Source organism: Anguilla anguilla, chromosome 5 (genome assembly GCF_013347855.1).
Source record: "Anguilla anguilla isolate fAngAng1 chromosome 5, fAngAng1.pri, whole genome shotgun sequence".
NCBI lineage: Eukaryota > Metazoa > Chordata > Actinopteri > Anguilliformes > Anguillidae > Anguilla > Anguilla anguilla.
Window position 1 is genome coordinate 60,980,805 of NC_049205.1, and position 27,588 is coordinate 61,008,392.

At 39.4% G+C, this 27,588-nt stretch overlaps 3 protein-coding genes and 1 pseudogene across 2 annotated transcripts; 1 reads left to right on the forward strand and 3 right to left on the reverse strand.

Annotated features, from left to right (window-relative positions):
• LOC118226803 (GTPase IMAP family member 4-like) overlaps positions 1-27,588 on the reverse strand; it is a 115,506-nt gene that overhangs the window by 80,327 nt on the left and 7,591 nt on the right.
• On the reverse strand, positions 1,262-2,485 carry LOC118226808 (annotated as a pseudogene).
• Positions 13,601-19,300, forward strand: LOC118226805 (GTPase IMAP family member 9-like). The gene is made up of 4 exons (XM_035416723.1): positions 13,601-13,690; positions 14,626-14,688; positions 15,275-15,349; positions 17,268-19,300. Exons 2-4 carry the CDS (start codon positions 14,658-14,660, stop codon positions 18,227-18,229), a joined length of 1,068 nt encoding a protein of 355 aa, XP_035272614.1. The 5' UTR covers positions 13,601-13,690; positions 14,626-14,657; the 3' UTR covers positions 18,230-19,300.
• Positions 24,495-26,184, reverse strand: LOC118226807 (GTPase IMAP family member 9-like). The gene has a single exon (XM_035416725.1). The coding sequence runs from the start codon at positions 26,028-26,030 to the stop codon at positions 25,365-25,367; it is 666 nt and encodes a 221-aa protein (XP_035272616.1). The 5' UTR covers positions 26,031-26,184; the 3' UTR covers positions 24,495-25,364.

Genomic DNA, 27,588 nt, shown 5'->3' on the forward strand with positions numbered 1-27,588 from the left:
ATCATGTTTGTTTTTGATTATCTCTAACTTTCTATTCTCCAGGATTTTATTTTGTGCTTCTATGATGGCTCTCTCAGCCATTAAATACATCTCACAAGTGAAGAAGCTTCCACCATTTCTCTCCACCATTTTGTCTATCTCCTGTAGCAGTGATGTGACTTGCTTGATGTTCCTTGGCTCCTCATATTTATGTGCAGGTAGATGTTTATGCTCATATGGAGCATTGCTGGCATGATGTTCTAGATGACAGGAATGCTCAGTGGAATGACTGTATTCATAATCAAAACCGTGTACAGGTGTCTTACTACTTTCAATGGCCAGTAACATTACATAATTCAAGGCCTGGTCACCGAACACATTTTTGATCAGCTTCAATATGTCCTCCCTCTCTGCACTGTCCTCTTGAGGCCTTTCTACAATGACAAAGGCATGAGGTCCTGGTGAAGTATGGCTGATGCACAACATGATTTCATGCCTGGTGGCCTTCTCTGACTTCATTCTACGCATATCAGAGAGTCCTACAGTTTCAACCACACTTACTCTCCTCCCAAGGACTTCTCCGTTTGTTTTTTGACATCCGTCTGTACCTGAATACTGACATCTCTCTTCCAGGATGATTTCTCTTGCAGTCCTGTTACTTTCCATAGTGTTCCCGAATAGTAATATTTTCAGTTCTGGTTTCTCATACCACTCAGTAAAAAAAGAATAGTATCTTAGTGTAACCTCTTCCCTCAGATTTAGATGTGTGCACTCTTCTCTCACATTCCCCTCCTATCACATTGCTTATTATACAGGCTCAATAACAATGGTAGAAAACACCAAGAATAGATTGGTGACCTGTCCAGGGTGTATTCCTGCCTCTTACCCAATGCATACTGGGATAGGCTCCAGCAGCCCCCGCGACCCTGACCAGGAATAAGCGGGGATAGATAATGGATGGATGGATGGAAAACACCAAGAATGAAAAGGTACTATGCGACTTGTGAAATCTTAATGTTGGAGAGCCCCTCACATTATTTATGACAAAAAAAAGATTTGTTAGTTTAGTAGAGAAGAAAAAAACTGATAGATGACTTGGGGAAAAGCAAACTCGAACCCAAAGGGAAACTGAACAAAAAAATTAATGTCTAACATCTTACAAGGAGTCCAGCGTGTCATGGCACTCTCTGTTCAGGCTGAAAGCACTTGCTAGTTATATGAATATCTGCATCTGGCTGGAATCAGTTTGTGTTTTGTAAAATTTGTAAGGGCAATACAAATATTTTTTTGTGGTGTAGTAGTTAAAATGCGTTAATCTATTTTCTTGGACTTCTTGAAAAACTTCACTTCATTCTTTACAAGATATAGTCGCAACAGTATAGTTTTGTTTAGGTTAATTACTTTCTATATATTCATGTTGAAATGGGTTTAAGACAAACTCACAGAACAGATACTACTGCTGTCGTCATTTCTATTCTTATTGTATTCAAAAAAATAATAAAATTAGTTATTCAAATAAAAAAATTTCCATACCTTTTCTACCCACACGTATTGGCAAATCATGGCCTTGATTTTAAATAGCTAGTATAGGATTTTTCTACATTTCTTTATTTGCAAATTATCTTAACAGTGTTATATACGTAAAATCCAAACATGAGTTTAAGAGTAAACAGTATCAGCAAAGTATATTTTTGTGTAGGTTTTTGATCTTCTGACAAAACAAATGTTCTGGGAATCTGCAAATCTGCAGGTGACAGTATAAATGTGTTTTGTGACCTGTAATAAGTATACATTGAATTAATATTTGTATTTTACCAACCCTGCACTTTGTGAACTGTTACTTATGAAATACTCAACCTTGTCTGAGTTCTCCCATTTCTCTCCTCATGTGCTCCTTCTCCTGTTCCTCCTTTCTCTTCTTTTCTGCCACCTGGAACAGCTCACTTGTGTAGTGCCGTCCTCTCTCACCCACCATTTTATCAATCTTATTCAGGAGTTCAATCACTTGAGTACGATCATTCTCTTTATTATTAAAAACATGATACCTCCAATTTACTTTATGAAGAGGATATGTGAGCTCCCCACTATCCCTTACTGAGGTCTCGGGATCATCAGGGTTCTCCAGTTCGTCTCCATGGGTAAAGAGGACTATAGTATGCTCTAAAGCAGCCTCACCAAACACTCTGGTGTGAACCGGCCTAATTTTATCACCAGCAGGAATGCATGTGGTCCTGGGGCGCTCATTGGGAAACATTCTGCTACCCTGTCTTTTGCGTCCTCCCTAGAAACCGTTAAGTCAGCCACACCTGGCGTGTCGACCACCATGACTGTCCTACCATCCACTTTTGCTTCTCCTTTCTGACATTCAGTAGTTACAGCTTTGAAACTAACACATGCTTTAAATTCTCCTTTGCCGAGGATGGTGTTTCCAGCCGAGCTTTTCCCAGCTCCCGTCTTTCCCACAAGTATGAGCCTCAGGGAATACATGGCACCTGCCACACTGGTAACTCCTAAAAAGAAAGAGTTTGCATGATTATTTCAATCAAATAAACAATTATTATCAGACCTGCAAGCACTTACGGTGGTTTAGAGTTTCATTTGGTACTGCCTTCCCGAGAGATCTTCCTGGCAGTGGCAAATTTGCATATACACTACATGGCTAAAATTATGTGGACATTCGAATATCAGGCCCATATGTGCTTGTTGAACATCTCATTCCAAATCCATGGGCATTAATATGGCCACCCGTTTGCTGCTATAACAGTCTCTTCTCTTCTGGGAAGGCTTTCCGCTAGATTTTGAAACATAGCTGTGGGGATTCGCTTCCATTCAGCCACAAGAACTTTAGTGCGGTCTGGCACTGACATTTGGCGATAAGGCTTGGCTCGCAGGCAGCGCTCCAATTCATCCAAAAGGTGTCCGATGGGGTTGAGGTCAGGGGTCTGTGCAGGCCTGTCAAGTTTTTCCACACCAAACTTGGCAAACAACTTCTTTACAGACCTCGCTTTCTGCATGAGGGCATTGTCATGCTGAAACAGGAAAGGGTCTTCCCCAAATTGTTGCCACAAAGTTGGAAGCACACAATTCCCATCCCATGTCATGTTATATTCTGGCATTACGATTTCACTGGAATTAAGGGGCCTATCCCAAACCATAAAAACAGTCCCAGACCATTTTTCCTCCTCCACCAAACTTTACAGTTGTACTTTGCATTCAGGCAGGAAGCGTTCTCCTGGCATTCGCCCAAGTCAGATTCACCTGTTAGACTGCCAGATAGTGAAGGAGTGACTGCCAGATTCATCAATTCAGAGAACGCATTTACATTGCTCCAGAGTCCAATGGCGGTGTGCTTTACACCACTCCAGCCGATGTATGACAACACACATGGTGATCTTAGGCTTGTGCGTGGCTGCTCAGCCATGGAAACCCATTTCACGAAGCTCCCGACAAACCTTTCCTGTGCTGACATTGCTTCCAGAGGCAATCTGGAACCCAGCAGTAAGTGTTACAACCAAGGACAGATGATTTTTACGTGCTACACACTTCAGCACACAGCGGTGACATTCTGTGTGCTTGTATGGCATAATGCTTTGTGGCTGTGGAGTTGTTGCTCTTAGATGTTTCCACTTCACAACAACAGCACTTACAGTTCCCTGGGGCAGGTCTAACAGCAAAGACATTTGACAAAAGGACTTGTTGGAAAGATGGCATCCTGCCAGTGCCACATTGAATGTCACTGAGCTCTTCAGTATGACCCACTCTACTGCCAATGTTTGTCTGTATTGTCATCGTTTCGCTGTATGCTTGATTTTGTGCACCTGTTAGCAATGGCTGTAGCTGAATTAGCTGAATCCCCTAATTAGAAGGGATGTCCACATACTTTTAGCCATGTAGTGTATTTGTTTTTTGTGTTTTTCCACAGGAACTACTTGTTGTTCCCACAGCCACCACCAGGTGGCAAATGTGAGCACTCAAATCCATAGCTGACTGTTAACACTTGGGCCATGGGACTCACAGGACTCACAACCTAGAATAGCAGCATGCTGTCGAATGATCGTTTCTCTGATTTTAACGGGAAAGGGCCAGAAAATACATTATATTGACAGGCTGTAAATAGGGATAGGCTATTCTTGTCACCCATAACATTTTTGTGTGGATTTGAGTCAAATTTACGTATATAAATGGTTATTCATAGAACTCTGCGGTAGTCAGATAGGTCTGAGCATAGTCTATAATATCATCCATGTTAGTTTCACTTAGGATATTTGCTGGCAATAAGTGTACAGTAAAATTGTTTTTAATTCTGAATTTATAATTTGCCCGTGACTCATGTCTTGCTTTTCAAATCTTGCTACAAACTATTTCTCTACATGGGGGACATGGTTGTTAAAAAATTTAACTAATTTAATGCAGAACAGACTGTCTCGTGAAAGCAAACAAAAACATAATGGCTTTGTTTTTTCCGAATGTGAATGATATCTCCAAATCACAGAGCAAAGCGTTCCTCTAGAGATGGCAAGTCACCCCAAAATGCAACGCAGCCTGACGTCAACTCTGTAGACATCAGTGCAGAATAATGGAAGGAAAAATAACACACTGCTGCTCCCTACAGTTAGACCCCCGCAAGTATTTCCCTCTGGCCAGCAGAACCCTTGAAGTGCGTCAAATGATGCCCTAAACCACTGTCAATGCAATATGAACACAATTACAGGCATACTATGCAGGATTTTTTTTTGCCTTGCTGTGACCCTGTTTAAAATCAAAGAAGTCTCCTCCTCTGTCTTCAACCCCGCCCACTCACCCTCGAGTTCCTGACTGAGTGACAGACACGCAAATTCATAAGAAACTACCAGTTAAATTTTCCCATCAATTACTTGGACCAAAGGTTTCATTGTTCGGTTGGGACCATGAACCAGACATGTACAAATAATTTGAAAACCGGACATTTCAGTCAAAATAAAAGAGCTACTTACAGGCCCGACAGAAAACAAGCCAACTCCGCATCGCTTTCATCCTGAACTTCAGCTGATGCCATCAGAGAAAAGTAATTCCAAGCTTAGCTCTAGTTCTTGAACGAGCCCTGTCAGCTTGTCTTTTTGTTTCAATGTATCTGAGCTATTACAGTGGCTAGCTAGCTAGCAACAAACAGTCGACTGTTCTGCGGTCGTACCCACCCCTCCTCGTCACATCCAGAAATGCCCTGAACATATTTTAGAATGACAAATACAGATAAAACAGTGCACAAATTGCCAGTGCATCACAGATATGCCTTAGCATGATTAGTTTATATTATTAGGTAAAAAGACCAGCATTTTCAACATCCACACCCTCTGCCACATCAATTCTCATAGTCACTCCCACTTCCAGACCTACTCCCACTTACCAGCATCCCCCCCTTATTAAGCATATTTTACTGCAATTAGGGTCTAATCTCTTAGATTATGATATTTGATAGTACTTAAAGACAATAGCCAGGCATGCATTTAGTTTCCTTAACTTACAAATAAATGTTTTACCATTTTTTTCCCACAAACCATTTTGAGTTTTACTTTTTTTGGGCAAGATAGGAATTAATTTGTTTAAAAACTACTTTTTCTATAATTTTGCTCACAGACGGCAGGTTTGATATCTGTCTGTAATTCTTCAGAACGGAAGTATCCAGATTAGATTTCTTGAGTAGTGGTTTTACCAGAGCGGTCTTAAAAACATCTGGGAAAATATCCATCATCAACAATGAATTAACAATTTTTAGAGTATCATGAGATAGGCAGTCAAATGCATCTTTGAATTATTTGGTCGGAATGGGACCTATAGAGCATGTGGATGATTTCATTTTTGAGACAATATGCCGAAGCGTCACTTCACTTATCTCAGTGAAGGTACTCAGGCATGCAGTCGGAGGATCAGTTGGAAAGTCCAGTATAGGACTTCCGCTGGGAGTCACTATACCAGCACGGATTTTAGTAATCTTTTCTCTAAAAAAGGATGCAAATTCTTCACAATTTTCGGAGGAGTCTTGGCTGTTTATATGAGCAGTGGATGTGGGATTCAACAAAGTACCAATAGTTGAGAACAGTACTCTAGGATTGTTGGTATTATTAGAGATGATCTTAGAGAAGTGGGTTTGTCTCGCTTTCCGCATAACTTTATTGTAAGCAGCAACACGCTCCTTAAAAATATCGTGTTGGACCTGGAGTTTAGTTTTGCACCATAGTCGCTCAGCTTGGCAGCAGTTTCTTTTCAGCTGAGAAGCAGTACTGTTTTTCCACGGTATAATTTGGCTACGAGAGCGTTTTTTAATTTTCATTGGAGCTTGTGGGCAGGAGAAAACGGGCCCTGGCCTGGGCCAGGAATGCCAAGGTCGCTCTCCTCCACACTGTTGAATGCTTCTTCAAAGGAAGCACACTTCTCAGAGTCTGATGCAACTGGGTTTATTGTTAGTGAATCAAAGATTACATACAAGAACCCGGGCTGATCTGCACAGTTCAGTACAACTAACAGTCACTCACAAAGTAAAGACAATACATCCAATCGTTCTCCAACCACTCTCCAAGCATTCCCAAGACACAAACTGAAATCCCCTGGGGCCAAATGCTTCTTTTATCCATTTTTGCTAGCTCCTCCTGTTGTGGAGCTTAAACTTAGTACTTCCGACTTATTTCTTTTTGTTGGTCATGTCCTGTTTTTGACACCATTATTTCCCAATTATTTGACACCAATATTTATGAGCCCCTTGCTTCTTTATTTTAAAAACATGCTGGTTCCCATCTCCCACCTGAATCTCCCTCCCCCTTCTATCACAAATCATATATTCTGACGACACATTTGCGTAAAAGGCAGAAGCTTGCGTTCGCTCTACATATATGCTTGTGTAAAATGCTTAATTTGCATGGCAGAAACTACGTGTGTATTACGTGTTTGTTCTTACTGCACATATTTTTAGTGTGAAGCGCTTGCTGCTGCAGGTTGTCAATCTTATGGTTCAGGTTGACCTTTGTCCACTCTGCGCACCCCTCCTTTGCTGGCCGTACAATACATCATGGAGGTGGCGGCTGGTGCTCTTGAATACATTCCTTTCCCATATACATTGGGCCTGTGCTCTCTGAATACATTTCTTTCCCAATACATTGGGCTTGTGCTTTTTGAGTACATATATATCTCATAAAAAACACGTTTTCAATGTACAAAAATGCCAAGTTACTCAAAAGTATTGATATCAAAATGACGCCAAGTTACGGTACTACAAACAATATAGGCTATCTTGCCTCACCGAAATTACATAAGATGTATTTCAAAGCAATGCTACCCAATATTTACTCAATTCTTTCAAGTCACTTGGCCCTGTGTGTATAAGCATGCACTACATGGACAGGCCAAACATATGTGTGGATGGCTCTCTCACAGTCAAGATTGATTGAATAGGCGTGTATATGTCCAATTTGTATTGGTATGTATGTATTTCGCTGCCCAGCCTTTCTGTTGCGTGAATGATAGTATGTTTCTTAGTATAAGTGTGTGTTCGTAAATGTGAATGTAACATGCTGCGAGGGAAATGTCCCCATGGGGATAAAGAAGTTCTCTATGTATGTATGTACAATATGTATTTTACATGCAGTATTTATTGTACGTAGCAAATATACAATAACGAGTACATGTACTCAAATTCAGTTCAGAAGCAAGTATAAACATGTTTTCTGGAGAAATATGCTTCCTGTAGTTTATCAGCAGCAGTTTTGTACATGAATTTCAATGTGTTCCATGAGGCAATTTGAAATATTTGACTCTTTGATCTGACACAAAGTTTGCATGACATTGTAAAATGGTAAGATTACAAAACACAGGGCCAAGTATTTGATATCAATACTTTTGAGTAACTTGGCATTTTTGTACGTTGAAAACGTGTTTTTTATGTGCTTGTTTTTTATTTATATCATTTCTTTTTGAAAAGCGTTTTATTATGAGAGTGAGAAATGCGAAGTGACCCTGTAAGAAACGGTTGTGGATTATGGCTATACTTGTGTGAATTTGTACAGTCTGATGAGCGTGTACTGTTTAGAAGTTTCGGTTTGCTATATATGTAAAACAGTGGCTGTGACAAAGGGTGCGGTGGCGTAAGTGTAAAACGCAACAGAAACGCAGGTAAAATATGGCCAGTGTATGTACTCACGGATTTGAAGGCCATCCAACGAGCCTTGATTGAGAAAAGAATCAGCAAGCCCGTAGAATTAGAGCTGTCTAGGTTGCAACTTGTGTACCCTGCTGTCCTGCTCCGTTGTCTGTTATTTCGTGGAGATGCACTTTTAGTGTTTGTAAGGTTTGTAAGGCATCTTGATAGGCTTATCTGCAGGTGGGAATCCTGTTCGCTGTTTTGCTAAGCTAGAACCGGAAAACATGATAGTGGAGAATAGGAGCAGACGCATATGTCCCAGCAGGCTTTGCATATGAGAAAATAACAACAGTGTGAGAGAAATTAGGACTAAATTATTAAATTGCGTAGTTGAAACAATATGTTTTTAGCAGAATGGGCATGTAGGTGAAGGTTGACATGATCACAGACTATAGTGCGGAGTAAGTAAAGTGACCATGAGCGAGCTTAGTTTCCTTATGGACACGGTATATATAATAGTCTGTGTAAAGCATCAACCGTTAAAGTGGAGGGTTAAGTAACGTGTGAAATCTATTGCACTGATGATCTTTTCTCATGTTCAGGACCAATAATTATACTTATGAGTGAGTCATGATTTTAAATGTAATGTTTTAATGGGGAGTTGCAGAACGTACATACGTAGTAATTGTTTGTATGTGGCTAGATAGAGAACAGGGCGAGGTAACATGAATGTTGAAACGTGGCGTTTGCTGATAAGAAGGTTTTGTACGGTAGCCAAGTGAAAAAATATAGTTAGTAGAAATGGCACAGTGGTGAACTGGTGTAACTTTTTAATAAAAGGAATACATTTGCCATCATGAAATGCATATGGGTGGCCGTGAGTGAGTTTTGGTAAAGAAAATATAAAAGCGTAAGAAAACTTAAGTGTAAAAGAGGGAATTATCTGCCTGAGGGCGAGGCGGTATTCAATCCTTCAACCGGAGGTTTACCAGTCTGTGACTTTGTTAGTGCAGCACCATGACATAGCTATGCAATGCGTGAAATATCATTAGCAAACCTGACCGTGGTTTTAAAGAAGAACACAGGCCAGCAAGCACAGAAAAGCTCCCGTTGAATCCATATGGCCATACGGTACGTCATAATTCAGTGTATACGTTCGGTGAACGGCGGGTAGATATGGTGCAAAAGCAATAATTGAGAAGTAGTAGACAATTATTACTGAGGGTAAAAGCAGGTTAAAGAAACGTGTCCCTAGCTTGGCTTGAACCTAAGACCCCGTGTTCCCAAGACTGTAACCTTACCCACTAGGCAACAGACAGATTAGCTATTTAAACTGGAAATGTTTCAGAGTAAGAAGGTATGGGTATTTTGCGTGTGTATGCAAGTTTTTGATTGGGTCGTGAGGGTGAGGATTTGGCTGATGTCGGTAAAATGTCCAATGGGGAGACATGTTGTTAGTGGGATAGGCGGCAGGAAAAATAAGAATGAGAAGAAGAAGAAGAAGAAGAAAGAGAAGAAGAAGAAGAAGGAGAAAACGCAAAATCCCCTTAGTTTGGGGCTTTATTGTGTGGACATGTGAAGTTGTTTATGAAATCTGTCTGTTGAAATGGGGTCAGAATGTACAGAATTTAATGTTTTGAAGGCCTGAGTGTCTGTGGCTGTTGTGGTTATTTCTGTGGGGAACCCTGAAGTGTGCCAAACGGTGCTGTATAAGGCGTAACTTGGCGGGATGGCATACCATTCTTTCACACAAGCTACAGAGTGTATGACCTTTCTTAATTTTTCATTGAAATTGTTAGCGAGATCATGAACAGATGAATTAGAAGTGGACAGAGCTGAACAGCGTATCAGAGTGGAGAAACGTGCAGTTACTGTGGCATTGATGTAACGCTTCTTTACTATACAATCTGAAACATTTTTGGCAGTGGTTTCCAGATTGACGTTAAAAAGAATGTAACAGTGATCCGAGACAATTATATCGAGAATGGAAGAAATATCGACATCTATACCCTTTGAGATAACTAGGACTAAAATATGGCCACAGTTATGTGTGGGACTACTGACATGCTGAACCAGATTTAGGCTATTTAGGAGATTAATAAAATCAGCGGCCCTGCAATCAGTGGCGTTGTCTGTGTCGGTTAAAATCGCCGGTTAAAAGAAAACTGTCATAGCTAGTAAGAATAATAGACATAAAATCAGAGAACTCAGGCAACAACCTGGGGCATTGTCTAGGAGGGTGATAGAGAGTAATAACAAGGGTGGATGACTTTGATCTGAGTGATATAGCTAGATATTCGAAGCTTTGGAAGCTATCAAAAGAGGTTGCTGTACAGTTAAAAACGTCCGAAAAAATTGCGGCAATGCCACCACCCCCTTTCCCTTCCCTAACAGATTGTAGAATAGTGTTGTGTCATTCGCGAAGGATTCGTTCAAAAGAACAACTCTTTTGGGTGAACGAACTGTACTGAATCACTTCGTGAAATGATTCCTTTGAGAACGTGAACTGGTCGTTCACTGACTGACTATCGTCGCAGACTCAGTGAACGAATCAGTTCAGTGATTCATTCACTGAACATACTATGCCCGTATCGTTCGCGAACATCACAACAGTACACCTGCCCGAATCGTTTGCGAACGACACAACAGTACACTTGCCCAAACTCGTTCGCGAATGACACAACAGTACTCTTACCCGGATCGTTTGCGAACGACACAACACTAGTTTGTTCGTTCCTCTTGCTGTAGCGAATCCAAGGAGCGAGGAGTGTCTGTGGAAGAGAGTGGGTATGGTATGGAATAATGGATTTTAATTGGATAATAATCGAACATCACTGTCAAGTGCGCTGTTTATTTGCAATGATTTAACAGACATTTATTTTAATGAAATTAAGTCACTATCTATCGCCGAATTAGGTAACACAATGGTGATTGAGCCTATTATTATATTAATTTATATTATTATTATTATTATTATTTATGATTAAAGAACTGGGTGTCTGTGGCGACATTCCCGGGAAAAAATCACAAGCGGCGCATAGATAGTGACGCGTTTTCCATCACCCATCAGTGGTTGGTCCGCCGATGAGGGTAAACGGAGCTAATGCAGCAGGCTTGCTCTTCAACTCACTTGTGTGTGAGCAGCGTACTGTGTTTTCCGGTGTCTGCTAGCATTAAAGGTGGGGGGGTCACGGAACCCTAATAAGTTTTTGTGTAACATGAGAGGTCATATTATTTGTTGATGTAGATTTCGTATTACATTTGATGACAGTGTAACGTTACTAAATTACATAGCTATTTGCACAGCTAACGCTAGCTACCAGACCATGTCAATAAAGGCAACATTAGTTTAGACAACGTTCTGCACAGTATCCATCTCTCATAACGTTGCGTTAGCTAGCTAGCTAATGTAATTAACACAATCTAATGTCAGCTAACAATTAGAAAAAACGCTAGCTAACGCTACCGACCGGTACCGACCTCGCAAACCGTCTCTCGAATGCAATGCTACCTTGTTGCAGCGTTGCAATGTAGCTAACTAAAGGCCAGTTCAGATCACAACGAGGATTCGCAACGAGACTGGGTGCAACTTGCAAAATTCCAAGACGTCTGATTTTAAACTGCACTTGGCAATTTGACAAGGTGGGTCTTTTGAAACCCCAGGCAAAGGCTTCAGACGCCAGATAACCAGTTCACACCGTTGCAATTTTCTCTGCAACATTCTAAAACCGTTTCGTCTCGTTGCGAATCATTGATCTGAACTGACCTTAACGTTACCGTTATCTACATTGCCATCAAGTTCATCAATATATTATAATGATCGGAATAAAGCCGTCTTTACACAGAGCATTAACCCCAGGGTATAGGTGGAGCAGAGCCGGTCTGATTTCAGTGTAAAGATGTCAAACCGGAGAAAACTAAATTAAAAATATGGCAGTATGGATTCGCGTTGTTATTATTTTATTACGCTTCCTCATATGTTCCTTCAGCCTTGATGGCCTTTTTTTTTGATGAAATCTCCTTTGTTTTTGTTTTATTCTTCTTGTTATGATTGCTAATTTAACACCCAGTTCAGCTTTATTCTCGAACAGTTTAGCTAGCAAAACCAGAAACACCAGGGGTAACATTTTGCAAGGACGGGTTTCCAAAATATCACACAACAATCATTCACAAGAACGACAGTGTTTATTGTGCACGAGATACATAATTGCACGAGCCACAGCGAATCCCGCGGATTTGTCTCTGCAGTGTAAAGATGTTCATACCGAGCAAAACGTGGATAAAGAATGTGTGTGGAAATTGATCACCGCTAATTCTACCCCAGGTCTGCTGCAGCATTTTAACCCAGCTCGGCAGTGTAAAGACAGCTTAAGTTAGCCTAATGTTAGACAACGAATGAGTATGTACATAATGTTACTTTTATAACAACCATTTTTTATTCAGTAAATAGTAAGTGTTATAGTTGGCGTGACACAGGTGCCAACTGACTGACGTCAAACAGGCGACACTGGTTGGATCCGGTTGGATCTATGGGAAGTGAGGTCCAAAAACACGCCGGCAATTACTGCTTTTCGCCATTGGTACCGCCAAAGAGAACGAAACGGAAATCTTTGAGATTGTGAATATAAGCTTAAGGAAAAATGTTGAAACCAATCTAGTTTTAGATTTAGCATGGACAAGTAAAGCCATGATAAACAGTTCAGCATTAGGTAAGCTGTGTTTTCATTCTGCGGTGGAAGACAATAATTCTGCTGCCCAATGCAGCTATTTGCCACCTTAAAAACCAAATATTTTCCCCGCTATGTGTCACAGGACTAGAGGACTAGAGACACTTTCAAACTGAAAAGAATATAAAAGCCAAATGAAGGGAGAAGAACTTTCCGGAATGCCATGTCAGTTGCCAGGACTGGCAGTATTAACAATAGATTTTGAAATGTACTATAGCATTGAAAACAACTTCTGTTCCTTATGTCAACAATTCTCCCAAATATTTCAACAATTCAAAGTTACTGCCTACAAAGTCGAAAACCTGCCTTTGGTCAAACAGATAAAAAAAAACTAAGAAAAATAAAACATTCTTTTTCAGAATTTGTATCCTTTGTTTTATTTGTTTAATATGCACAGTGATCTTGTCCTCTGTACTCTCACTGTGATCTAAACTGGGTTTTATTTGATCTACTTTTGATCATAAAGTCTCTTGTGCACAAGGACGGTTCCAAACAGCTGACTAATAAAACCATATTTCCATATTTCAGGTGTCATAGTTTTGACATTTAAAACAATGTATATAACTTTAAAATAAGGTTAAATATCATTTACGTACCTTCATTTTGTGCTTGCTTCCAACTCCTACAGAAGTTCAAAATAATGTCCACATTGAAACAGCACACTGTTAACCAGTCATACAAATTTATAGCCGTTTGCTGTACCTTTTTAAGATCCCATATCACTGCAGAGATACGTGTTGTAATTTCAGGGTGCGGCTGAGATGACTGAGTGCTCTTTAGACTTTAGACTGTTGTTGACTCTCTTTCAGGCACAAGGAACTCAACTTTTTATCAAAGCAAAATGGAGGGAGACAAATCTTCACAGAAATCACGTACTGTAAGTAGCTAAAGTAATGATATTTTCAGAAAGAAAAAGGTTTAGTCTTACATTTAGCATAAGTTTGTCTAGTAAAACCATGTCCAATTCAGATTTGTGCCTCCTTAATTTATTTATTTATTCACCTTTATTTAACCAGGAAGTCTCATTGAGATTAAAATCTCTTTCTCACTACATTTCCGATTGCTAATGTTGTTAAAACACAGGACATTTTCCCACAACGAGTCATGGGACTAGAGGACCAGAGACTTTGTAAAACTAAAAAAGATTATAAAAGCCAAATGATGGGAGAAGAATATTTGCAGAATGCAGAAATTATTTAATGGTGATTCGATTGCAAGAAAGGAGAGTAGCCAGGACTGGCAGGTTGACTGTATTAACAGACTTAGCAATACACTGTATTATCGACTACTACTTCTGTTACACAATTTAATAATAATAATAATAATAATAATAATAATAATAATAATAATAATAATAATTCAATCTTGTCCTGTGTTCTCACTGTGATCTAAACTGGGTTTTATTTGTTCTAATTTTGGTCTTAAGTCCTCTTATGTCCTGATGCACAGGAACTTCAAACAGCTGAATAATAACACTACATTTTGGTTAGAATAGTTTTAACTTTTAAAATACATTTACGTGACATGAAATACTGTTTAGTTTCCTTCACTTTTTTTCTGTGGTAGTTTGACAAAGAAAGTGTTCAGATTGAAACAATGCACAATGTTAATCAGTAATCCTTATTTATTACCCTCTTGCTGTAACCTTTGTAATATCCAATATAATTATAGAGATACCTGTTCTAACTTCTGGGTGTGGCTGAGACTTTGCCCATCACTGCAGTTGATTCTATGTGATGATATTTGCAACCATAAAAGATGCAAGGTTATTTCTATTGTATTTCCCTATAAGCCATGTCCTTTCTCTTCCAGGCATGAGGAACTGACATTATTTTCAGAGCAAAATGGAGGGAGACAAATCTTCACAGAAATTGGGTGAGAAATTAAAATACTGATATTTGTTAGCACAAAAGACAACAGCGAGGCACGCAAGGCATGCGTTTAAAAGGGCACCAGTGCCTAAACGGTGCCTGAACCAAGGCAATAAAATGTAACAGTATACCTTTTAAAATTTTAATTGTAAAACTTTATGCTTATAATTTACACCTTTTTGCTTTTGTCATTTTGACCAAGTTTAGCGTTCGCTAACTCGGTAACTGGCTGGGTCGACAGAGTGAGTGTAACGTTAGTTGAGTTAGGTGAGCAGTGCTTCAGTTGTCTGCCAGTCCCATTTTGGAGCACCGGACCGGCGAAAAACTTGATATTTCAATCAGCAGATCAGGCAACTGCTGAATTAAAAACTTATAAATGCTAAATCTTTTTTATTTTCGTTTTTATTTTTTTATTTTTTTATTTTTTATTTATTTATTCGTTTTTGGAATATTCCATTGCAACAAGTTGCAAAATATTAATCTAAAATAAAGTCAGTTAGCAACTGGAAAGTCTTATTGACCATGAATAAATGAATTGGATTCACCCTTCGTTAGAGCTTGTTGTGACATGATGTTTACTTCTTTTGTAGGTAAACAAGATGAAGAAAGTGAATTCAAACCAACTGTCAAAAGACAGAACAGTTATGAAGACATACCACCAAATAGTAAGTATGCCTCAGTGAAATAAGCAGAAAATCTTAAATTCTGCAATGTAAAAATCTGTGTGCAGAAATATAACATTTAACACTGACAGTTTTATTGCCCAATTACTGATACTGCATATACAGCCCAATCAGGAATAATGTCTGAAAAAAGTCAGATTTGTGATTTATTCAGTTATCTCATACATATCAATGATCTCTACAAATAAGATACAATGTACCATTTAATTTGAAGTTAACATTAAGTTAGTTTTAGGTTTTAACCACAACACAACAGCTTGTGAAATGATCATTTTTAAAAGTTTACATTTTGATCAATTACAATTTAACTTTTTTAGGACTGCAATAATAAAATAATCAGAATACATTATTATTTAAAAGAATATTCAAACAGGAAATGATTATATCTTAAGATAGCTACCTAGACAATTTTGTCGGTTGTGCAAAAAAGTGTGAATAAATGCTATTCAGTCAAGAAGTCCTCCCAATGCAGGCCTGCAGGGGCCAGTTGCACTAGCTGGACGTAGGCCTAGCTATCTTTTTTCACTTATGTTGGTGTTGGCCAAGTTGCTTTTTTCCGTTTAGTCGCATTTTTATTAAAAATGCGTTGGTGGCGAACTAAATGGAATGTTCATTTAAAATTGTCAAGGGTAACCGTTGGCTGCAAACTTAGTTCGCCACGAACATTCGTCATCTTGAACACACGCCTGGTCTTATGGTTATATACGACATAGAATGTGCACAATTTCAGACGTAAAAAATACACCTGTTGTGTCAACTAGGAATAGCGTTACACCTGGGTGCAAATTCTATGCCTACTATGAAGTAGGTGTAAGTGTAACTTTCTCACTATTCCCCTAGGTAGTGCTCTTTGCAAAATTAAAAACAACAACTACTGAATATTGCACGTCTAGTTTATAGATTGCCCAACCTGTGCACTTTTAGACATAAGAGAATATTACGAGACTGAACAAATCCTCTCCATATATTTGTGGATAGTGACTTGATTAGACAAATATCTTGTGGTGTCTAGCAAAAAAAAAAAAATCATAAAACTGCACCACAACTACAGGAAGAACTCGATGCGACCAAAGTTTTCCAGAGTACAGTGAAATGGCAACTATGACCTGCTGGTCTAAAAGGATGTGTATCTGCCTTTTCACAATCTTTCTTCATCTAGTGTTGATGGTGTTTGGCCCACTGGAGACTTTTCTTCTTGTTACCAGCACATAGCAAGGTTATTTTGCAGATATACATCCTTTTAGATCCACAGATCATAGTTGCCATTTCATTGTTTAGTCATGGAAATTGGTTTCTCTCTAGTTGAACTGAGTTCTTCCTGTAGTTGTGGTGCAGTTTTATGACAGTTTCTTTTGCTAGACAACACAAGTCATTTGTCTCCTGCCTCTTGATCTTCTTGGTCATCTCCTGTTAACATTATGGCCCATCAGCTGGACCCTTCTGAGTGTGTACTGAACACTGCACCTGGAAATCTTAAGCTTCTTTGCAATTTCTTGCTGTTGCCACAATAAGTTTACTTGGGCTGGCACATCTAAGCCTAACTCCTTCTCCTTTGCCATATTTATAGCAACATTTGTGCATATTTTACTTGCTCTAGAGGCTAAAGGTATTAGGCCCGTGGTTTTAAAAAATTTAAGGTGGATAAGATTTCAGTCAATTTAACTACCTCTCCACCTCCCTCCCACCCCTTCACCTCCAACTTTGCAAAAAGGTTGGATAGACTTCCAAGAATTTGTTATACTTTGGTGTATTATTCAATGACTGTCCATATATTAACTGAATTCTTCTCTAACTAAAGTTTATTTCATAAACCACAGGTGGCCTAATACTTTTGGCCTGTGCTGTATGTCATTGAACCATTAAAACTTAATGGTTAACACTTAACCCTTTTCTGCAACAGTGTCCGAAGATGCTGGAACTGAGCAAAATCCTGAACTCAGACTGGTGTTGGTGGGAAAGACAGGAGTGGGGAAGAGTGCTTCTGGAAACACGATCCTCGGCAGAAAAATATTCAAGTCAAAGATGAGTTTTTCATCCCAGACTAAGTCATGTGAGAAACAGCACGGCACGGTAGCGGGACGCAGTGTGTATGTGGTAGACACGCCAGGGCTCTTCGACAACCAACAGAACGAGCAGGACGTCAGGCGAGAGATTGGGAGGTCGATCAACTACTCATCCCCGGGACCTCATGCCTTCTTGCTGGTGGTAAAACTTGATCGGTTCACAGAGGAGGACAGAAGAACGGTGCAGCACATCCAGGAGTTGTTTGGGGAAGGGGCCTCCCGCTACATTATAGTTCTGTTCACGCGAGGGAGCGAGCTTTCGGACGACATAGAAGACTGTATTAAAGAAGCAGACAGCGGTCTCAGATCAATGCTGTCCGAATGTGGAAACAGGTACCATGTCTTTGAGAACAGTAATCTCGATGACCGTCGGGAGGTGACCGATCTTCTTGACAAAATTGAGGCAATGGTGAAGGAGAACGGTGGTGGGTGTTACACCAATGAGATGTTCCGTGAGGTGGAGAGGTTGCTTCAAGAGAAAGAGAAAGAGCTCAGGAGGCAGTATGAGGAAAAACTGCGTCAAAAAGAGGAGGAGCTGAAGGCTAGGTTTCAGAAGGACATGGAGGAGCTGAAGACAGACCTGGAGAAGAAGATGGAAAAGCTAGTAGACGAGGGTAAAGAGAGGGACCTCAAGATAAGTACTTTGGAGGAGAAGCACAAGAGAGAACTTGCTGAGTTTGAGCGCTTCTACCAGGAGAAAGGAAGAGCTGCCAGGGATGAAGCAGAGACTTTGGACTTTACACACAACTTCATTTTCAAGATGTGGAATTATGTCTGTGAAGCAATGACCAAAACCTAGGGAAACAGCCACCAGTATATCACAAGCTTACAGTATATGTGGCACTTGTACAGTGAATGACTCGTGGAAACTCTAGTGGAAGCTCCAACACACTCTAGTCTCATTTTAGGCAACGTTCAAAGATCTGCCTTTATCCAGTGATTTGAATCTTCATTCCTGTTTCCTGTTCCAAGTCAACATAGATTGGAAAAAAAAACTGATATTCCTACCAGCTTTTCAGAACAAAGTCCTTTTCTAGACACTGGAAAAAATACAGACTCCAGCCTCACCTTTCTATCCCAAGCGAACACTGTCTGGTAGGCTTTCAAAAACAAGCTTCGCTCACCTCAGCCTTGGCAACAACTGGCCTTGTGACCAGCTATTCCATGTAGGCCACCGACCCAACAGCGGGCCAGCTGGAGACTTGAAGATGTCTTCAACATTCCTCCAGACAGACTGGGTAAATGGTCCTGAGCAAGAGACTGCATCCATGAATATGAATGATAATTATTCATGAACTGATATTAAGTGTTGAGACCAACACTAGTTCAATCTCCAAAGAATTTCTTATATATTTTTTTGGCTATGCACACTTTTTTTATTATTGTATCCTGACAAAATGTGGCATTTGTTCATACAGCAAAAAATCAGCAGAACTATATATATATTCTCCATTCTTGGGTTGCAGAATATGATTAAATGATAGATGTGCCAAAGGTACTGTTTCCATCATTGTAATTTCAGCAAAGTTGAACCGGCACTACCATAATACTGATAGGAGGCGGACACGAAGAGGAAAAAGATTTCTTGAACTGAATAATTCACTTCCCCCCAGCAAGTAATCGCTTAGTATAGACATGGGATCATGATGCTTTGATATTTTTATTGTCTGTAGATAGGAGAGAAGGTTAATTCCAAACCCAAGTAAAATAGTCTGAACTGTTTTAACCCAAGTGACATCATTCAGATTCCTTCGGTTACTAAAAATGAACATTTGTCCACAGTGTTGGAGAAAACAGGTTTATTCTTTTAAAACTGTCAGTGAAATATATGGACGGAGTGTAGCACAGTGGGTAAGGAACTGGGCTTGTAACCGAAAGGTCGCAGGTTTGAGTCCCGGGTAAGGACACTGCCGTTGTGCCCTTGAGCAAGGTACTTAACCGGAATTGCTTCAGTATATATCCAGCTGTATAAATGGATACAATGTAAAATGCTATGTAAAAGTTGTGTAAGTCGCTCTGGATAAGAGCGTCTGCTAAATGCCTGTAATGTAATGTAATATACACCCTGTTGTATTAATGGATGCAATGGAAATGGTATGTACAATGTTGTGTAAGTCGGTCTGGATAAGAGCATCTGGTAAATGCCTGTAATGTAAAGTTTCATAAGTTTGCCTGGATAAGAGTGTCTGCTAAATGCCTGTAATGTAAAGTTTCGTAAGTTGCTCTGGATAAGAGTGTCTGCTAAATGCCTGAATGTAAAGTTTCATAAGTTTGTCTGGATAAGAGTGTCTGCTAAATGCCTGTAATGTAATGTAACATACTGCACGTGTGACATAATTTACAAATTTACTGGCCATTTGGTTACAACTCATGTGGAGGAGACATCTTGAAACAATAAGGTAGAAGGCAACAGCCTAATTTGTTACACTTATAATAATTTCAAAAGAAGTACATCCTTAAGATCCATAATCTCTGCAAGTGATTTTTTTCTTTTTGAGAATTCATTTGCACTATACTTTCTTTTTTTTAACTATAGGTATACTGGCTTCATAGTTGAAAACAGCAATTGCTGTGTTACTATAGTGATTGTGGGTTGAAATGCTTTCTGGAAGACATCTCACTTTGGTCCACTTGGCATATGAACTTGCTGGAACATTTTCTCACCCACTGGAGTTTATTTCTACCGGAACAAAGAACGGACAACCTTGTGCCAGCCGTGTTGATTGTAATACGGGCGAACGATCGACAAAATTACATTAAAAAAAAAAAAAAAAACTTATAATCAAAGGCTTGAATTTTTGTCCCTGTTTTAGTTATTTCAGTCATGGAGCAAAGTGATTCTCCAAACTAGCATTGATGCCTCTTCCTGCTTCTTCAGGCCACAGTGTCTGCAGGTATTTGTGGTTTCCTCTCAGTCGGCAGCCAATTAAGGCCCTTGTTGAGAACAAGGTGTGTGGACTTTCTAGCCAATCAGTGGCTTAAATGAATCGTTCTTGCTGAAACACAGCTGAAAACCAGCATGCCAATGACCCCCCAGGACTGGAGTTTGACACACCCCTGTCTTAGGTAGTTATGGAGAAATGAGAACCCCAAAAATGAGCTGAGCTGCCACATCTTGTCAGTGACTCGTTGATTTAAACAAATTCTTTTGTTTTGCTCTGATAAGCGAAACCTTTTAATTTGTGTACTCAAGTCATTGACTGACAGCTGTTGCACACGTGTTTTTGGGGAAAAGGAACGTAGAATGATTCGTTGGTTTGAGAGAGCAGAAGATCACGAGACGCTCGTGAGAATGTGAAGATACCAGCTTTCTCTGCAGGCACCCAGAGTCGTGTCGTGCGAGGTTCTTGGCATTTGCGCCGAGAAAAAAAATAGCGGCTGTGTAGGAGAACCTGAGAGCAGGTTTGCACATATGCCGCAGAACACCTGTGACTGTGAGGCTCACAGGACTGTCAGTCATTAAACTGAACGGGCTGTGCAGGTAACAGTCACTCAGCACCAGACCTGGGTCAAACACGTATTTGTTTTGGATTCAGACACTTTTCTGTTCTCTGTTGATTTTGCCTGGTGTAATTGAGCCTGCCAATATGACCAGAAGGTGGGGTTCACACTTTTTGAGAGTATTTCATTGGTTCCAATACACCAGACAAGACCAGTAAAGCGTAGAAACGTATTTGAATCCAAAACAAATGCGTATTTGACCTCAGCACGCAGCAAATAATGACTGCATGCCACTGGCCCGGTCCATAATCCAGCCATGCTGAGCACTGATATCAACGTTAGCAAACTTTCAAATGTTAAATACTGTTCTAGTGTGCTTTCTAGCTAATGGTAACGTTAGCTGGCTAGCTAGCTATTTATCTAGTGAACTAGACCACTACCAGCAAAGACCCTTATTCAACACAACACTACAACAAACTACAGCAACAATAAATTAGAAATTAAATTTTAACAAGAATAAGCTTTAATAAGAATGAGCTAATATTCCTCCTCCACTGTCACAGGCGACTACAAATGCTCTGCAGATTGATATCGGAGTTAAGGCATCTCCGTTGTTTATTGTTTATACCGTTGGAGGTAAGAGCGGTTGCCGGTTCGATCCTCTGCCCTGGGCGTGTCGAAGTGTCTCTGAGCAAGTCACCTGACCCCTAATTGCTCCCAAAGAGCTGATTGGTACCTTGCATGGCAGCCTTTCGCCGTTGGTGTGTGAGTGTGAGTGTGAATGGGTGAATGAGAGGCATCAATTGTAAAGCGATTTGGATAAAAGCACTATACAGTATAAATGCAATCCATTTACCATTTTATTCTGTCCAACCAGAAAATCAGAAATTCTGGACTTGCTTTTTCCAAAAAGCCAACCTCGAACACATAACTAATAGTATTGGCCCAATAACAGTATGGTTTCAATGCTAGAAAACACCAAGACTGGGAAGCCACTAAGCAAATTAATAAGTGAAATCTTAACATTGGAGAACACCTTACATATATGACAAAAATCCTTGCTAGTTCAGCAGAAAAAACAAAACTGATACATGACTTGCGACCATGCAAAGGTAAACAGAACAAAAAGATGTCTAATATCCAACAGGGAGTGCAGGGTGCCACACTCTACAGGCTGAAAGCATGTGCAGATTGTTAGATGATAACAAACATTTGGTTGGGATCAAGATGTGTTTTGCAAATTTTGTAAGCACTTACAGTACTTTGTGTTGTGCTTATAAAAATGAGCCTGGGTCCAACCGCCCGAATCCGTGACAGAATGACTTAAATGGACAAACATGACAGTCTGACTTTCTAGTCAGCAGCTTTTCTAATGGATTTAACGTGGAAAACATTTTGTTTCAAATATTACAACAATAGAGCATATATTCAGTATACATTAAGGTTTAATTCGGGCATTTGGTATTTTAATAACAAGGGAAAAAGCAAATCGACACATCACATTCTATTACCAGGAAACATTATTGCATTATTATTCTTAACTGAACATTCTAATGCTGATGTAACAATCACTGTTGGCAGCCGAAAGCAATGGAGTTCTAGAACACTGACTTAAAATTTAATTTTTTTTTTTTCCCAAAAAACCTACTCTTCAAAGGATTCATTATTAACAAGTGACCTTCAAGGCCTGGGGACACTTTCTTATCCTCACATGACCGAGGTCTTTCTTTTAGACAGTTTTAACCCACGTTTCATTGCAATTTCGTGTGCGTTTGTACTGGTCACAGCTAGATCCTGTAAATTCCTCTTAAAGCATGGGGCATCATGTTTTGGAGAGACAGCAGAATTACTGTGGTCTACCGAGTCTTGTGAAATCAGGCCAGTATCAGGCCAGTGCTTCTTCTTTTGTTTTCATGGCACAGCCCACCGGAGGAGGACAACTCCTGCACAATTTGTGCGTGCAGATAGTAGGTACTGTCTGCCTATTAAGTTGCAAGTTACCGGTCTTCCTCTGATGCATCTCTGTGCAATCCTGACCTGCGTACTAACTAATAAGGCTAATAAAATAAAGGTTAACATACAGCAGCAGACTGTGAACTGGAAATAGCATATTACACATTAATGAGACAAACCTGTCCACCACCACAACCTATAACCACACCTTACAGGGTACAAGAACGGCAATATGGAAGACTAGTTTAATTTTGCATTACATTTATGAAAATGTATTAAATGATTAAATCTGTGACGCTTAACTAATTCTTAATTATTAAATGCTCAATGGATTGCATATTATAAAACTGACAGTACTTAAAATAATCATTTAAATCAAACTTAAAAGCATATGTTGATTAAATAATGCCCATAATCTAAGATAATCATTGCCATTTCCTCATCGAATTGTGCAGTATCTTTCTGGTCACATCGCGTATCTCCTTGCTATTCTGTCATGCATCACTATAAATTCTGTGATATCTATAGTGAGTCCTAGAGCTGATCCTACTACTAGCCCAATCCCTAGTCCAATTGGGCCAGCTACTACAGCTCCCAGTACAGCTCCCACTGTAGCCAGCATTCCAGTGTAACTGTGTTTTCTATGAAGTAGTTTATCTACTGCAGTCACAAACTGATTCTCTAATTCTGCCAACCTTCTGGATTCCAGCAGCAGTTTTCTCCACTCCTCACTGATTTCATATTCCTCCCACCTGACACGCCTGCTTTTGATTATCTCTGACTTTCTCTTCTCCAGAATTTTCATTTGTGCTTCTCTGATGGCTTTCTCAGTCTTTGCATACATCTCATTTGTGAAGAAGCTTCCACCATTTTTAAGCACCATGTTGTCTATGTCCTGTAGCAGCGAAGTGAGTTGCCTGTGCCTATATGTGCTGTCCTGTGTGTGAAATGTTAGTACCGGTAGACAAGTAACCTCAGAGGAATGACTGTCATTAGACTTGAGACGAACAGGATTCTCGCTACTTTCAATGTTAAGTAAAACTGCATACTTCACCGCTTGGTCACCAAACACATCTTCGATCATCCTTAATATGTCCTTCCTCTCAGCACTTTGTCCTGGCTCTTCTACAATGACAAAGGCATGAGGTCCTGGTGAAGTATGGCAGATGCACATCCTGATGTCCTGCACGATTTCTTTGAGACCCATTTTTTTATCAGAGAGTCCTGGAGTCTCAACCACAGTTACTCTCCTCCCAAGCACCTCTCCGTTTCTTTTTTGACAGCCGCTTGTTTCTGAACGCTGAAGTCCCCCCAGAAGGATATCGATTGCAGTCCTGTTAGCTTTCGTAGTCTTCCCAATCAGTAATATCCTCAATTCTTGTTTCTCATTCCACTCTGTAAAATAAGGATAAAGCCAACCTCTAATACATAACTAATAGTATTGGCCCAATAACCGTATGGTTTCAATGGTAGAAAACACCAAGGCTGGGAAGCCACTAAGCAACTTAATAATTCAAATCTTAACATTGGAGAACACCTTACACATATGACAAGAATTCTTGCTAGTTCAGTCGAAAAAACAACACTGACAGATGACTTGTGACCATGCAAAGGGAAACAGAACCAAAAGATGTCTAACATCCAACAGGGAGTGCAGGCTGAAAGCAGATTTTTGGATGATAAACATTTGGTTGGGATCAAGCTTTATAAGCACTTACAGTACTTTGTGTAGTGCTTATAAAAATGAGCAAAAGAGACCTTGAACACAACTTGATCCCAGCCAGATTTCCCCTCTGACATTTTGTCAATGAATGGAATATTTTGTTCATGTCATGTTTTGTGTCATGTTACAGTATGTTAATGTTTTTTGTAGATGTATACTGGTATTTATTAATGTATATATTGTGGTGTATTGAGGCATATGCAATGTATGGATTGTCGTAACAAATTTAATCTTGAAGGACAATAAGGAATCTAACCTAAATCTAATCTTGATTGCTGTTCAGTGTTTAAAATGGACCTGGTTTTCACATATCTTTGTTTAGGCCAATTGTTTTCTCTATCTTCATGTTAAAATATGTTTCTGAAAAACAACATTCTTCCAACAGATGGTACTGCTATTGTCATTTTGTACTGTTTACAAAATGAATAATTGGATAATCAAGTGGCACAAAGAGTAAATGATCAAAAAAGCAAATGTTTAATTTTTTAATTTCCCCCCCACTCTTTTTCCACCCACTCTTAAGCCCTTTGTTTTAAACTGCTGGTATAATAAGGGGGCACCACATTTCTTTTTCTACACCTACTTAGGCAGGTTTTACAGTGTTATATATGTGAAATACATGAGTATAAGACAAAATAATATCAGCAAACTATATTGTATATTTTTTTGGCCTTTCAACAAAAATTATCTGGGAATATGCATATGTGAGAGTAAAAATGTAGTTTGTGACCTGTACATTTTTATGCATTTTTCCATTACATGTCAATTACAAGTATGTACCAATCATGCACTCTGTAAACTGTTAGTTATAAAATACTCAACCTTGTTTGAGTTCTTCCATTTCTTTCTTCAGGGGCTCCTTCTCCTGTTCCTCTTTTCTCTTCTGTTCTGCCTTCTGGAACAGCTCACTGGTGTAGTGCCGTCCTCTCTCACCCACCATTTGATCAATCTTTTTCAGGAGTTGAATCACTTGAGTACGATCATTCTCTTTATTATTAAAAACATGATACCTCCAATTCACTTGATCAAGAAGACATGTGAGCTCCTCACTATCCCTTACTGATGTCTCGGGATCATCAGGGTCTTCCAGTTGATCAGCATGGGTAAACAGGACCATCATATGCTTTAAAGCAGCCTCACCAAACACTTCTCTAATCACCTCTACTGCTCGTTTCTCCTCTGGTGTGAACCTGCCCAATTTTATCACCAGCAGGAATGCATGTGGTCCTGGGGCGCTCATTGGGAAACATTCTGCTACCCTGTCTTTTGCATCCTCCATAGAAACATGCAAGTCAGTCACACCTGGTGTGTCGACCACTGTGACTGTCCTACCCTCCACTTCCCCCTCTCCTCTCTGACATTCAGTAGTTACAGCATTGAAGCTAAAGCCTGCTTTAAATTCTTCTTTGCCGAGGATGGTGTTTCCAGCCGAGCTTTTCCCAGCTCCCGTCTTTCCCACAAGCGCAAGCCTCAGGGAAGACATGGCACCTGCAATACGGGTAACCCATAAAAAATAAGTGTTGGTATTATTGTTTCAATCTAATAAAGTTTAGTCAAACCACATGCAGGTACTTGGATGCAATATAATAAAGCGATATGTCAAAGAACCTGTGATATATCGTGAATATTGGCATGGCTAGGAGATATTGTAAGGCATGAGTAATAGGAAAATAATCACAATCATTTTGAAAATTTGAATCTTTAGTGAAATAAAACAATACCAATAAATACATTTATATTTCAGTCATGTCCCATGTGCTCTTACTCTATATTTCAGTTACAATAGTTTTAGTATTTAATACAGTCAACCCTAAAAAATCTTAATTCTTTTTTTTTTTTTTTTTTAGTTTTTTGCATGGTTATTAAGAAGAAGCCCCAAGTATTACATACCAGTTTATCAAAAGTCTCTTGGTAACCTAAATCTACCAAACAATTTTACTAATATTAATTAGATAATCAGAAATAGCAGTTCAAAGCAAAACATTTTATTTACGTTTTATGAAAAAAATCTTTTTTTGTCATGTATTTCCAAAAGTCTCACCACAATGAAAACACTCAGCAATGTAAGTCCAGGGTGTACAATATGTAGTACCCACGCCAAATATCATGTCAATTGAACTTGCCATTGCTTTACAATGTGGCATTATGTACATGAAGAGCCTGGCACCTTGCACCAGAAAGGACACTAAAAATATTGATAGAAATATGTTTTTATTCCAAGAGCACAATTGAAGTATATAGATATATAACTAATGCCCAAGAACTATATACCATGAATAAAAATAAATTCATATTTAATTTTTATTTATGGTATAAAGTTTTTTTTTTTGGTTTTTGAACAATAGTAAACTACAAAGAAAACAAAAATATAACTTTATTATTACTATATTATTTTAACTGCTGTTGGAGTTCTGGGGGGGTGGGGGGGGGGGGGGGGGGGGGGGGGGGGGGAGTTGATGGCAAAGTGAGGGGATTGGAGGCGGGGCAGTGCATTGATGTGCTGCCAGCAGTTCCCTGAGAAAAAAAAGGCATCCAGACACATATTCCAATCCATTGCTCAGCTTAGCAGAGAATGCACATTTCAGAGTGCCTCAGAGACCGATAGAATAATAATACATATTTCAAATAATAAATATGACATTGAAAGACAACAAAATATCAACTCGCCATCCCTGCTACCTGCATGCTGCGCGCAGAGTACTGTATTATTTATTTAGACATTGGTAGACTACAGCATAAATTGCGGCTTTTGTTTATATTTAATATTAGTAATTGCAGCGAGAAACTGCAGCTGTAGACACAAGAAAGTTTGTTACATTATGGTAGCAATGGAACGATGCGGATTATATATATAGGCTATATTTACCGTCATTGTTTTATTATACCAGTGTTTTTGCGCATTTGCATAGAAACGCAAATACTATCAATAAAAATGGTTTAGCAATTTCTCAGCATAATGATGGATTCAAAGACTAAATGAACTCACCCGATATTGTCTTCAAATGGATCCATGCCTACGAAAAGTAATTATTCATTCTCTC

Coding starts and splice junctions, on each gene's coding strand:
- LOC118226807 (XM_035416725.1), bottom strand. CDS start 26,030: ATGTCTTCCCTGAGGCTTGCGCTTGTGGGAAAGACGGGAGCTGGGAAA.
- LOC118226805 (XM_035416723.1), top strand. CDS start 14,658: ATGGAGGGAGACAAATCTTCACAGAAATTGG. Junction 14,689..15,274: donor CAAATCTTCACAGAAATTGG/GTGAGAAATTAA, acceptor CTTCTTTTGTAG/GTAAACAAGATGAAGAAAGT. Junction 15,350..17,267: donor TGAAGACATACCACCAAATA/GTAAGTATGCCT, acceptor TTTCTGCAACAG/TGTCCGAAGATGCTGGAACT.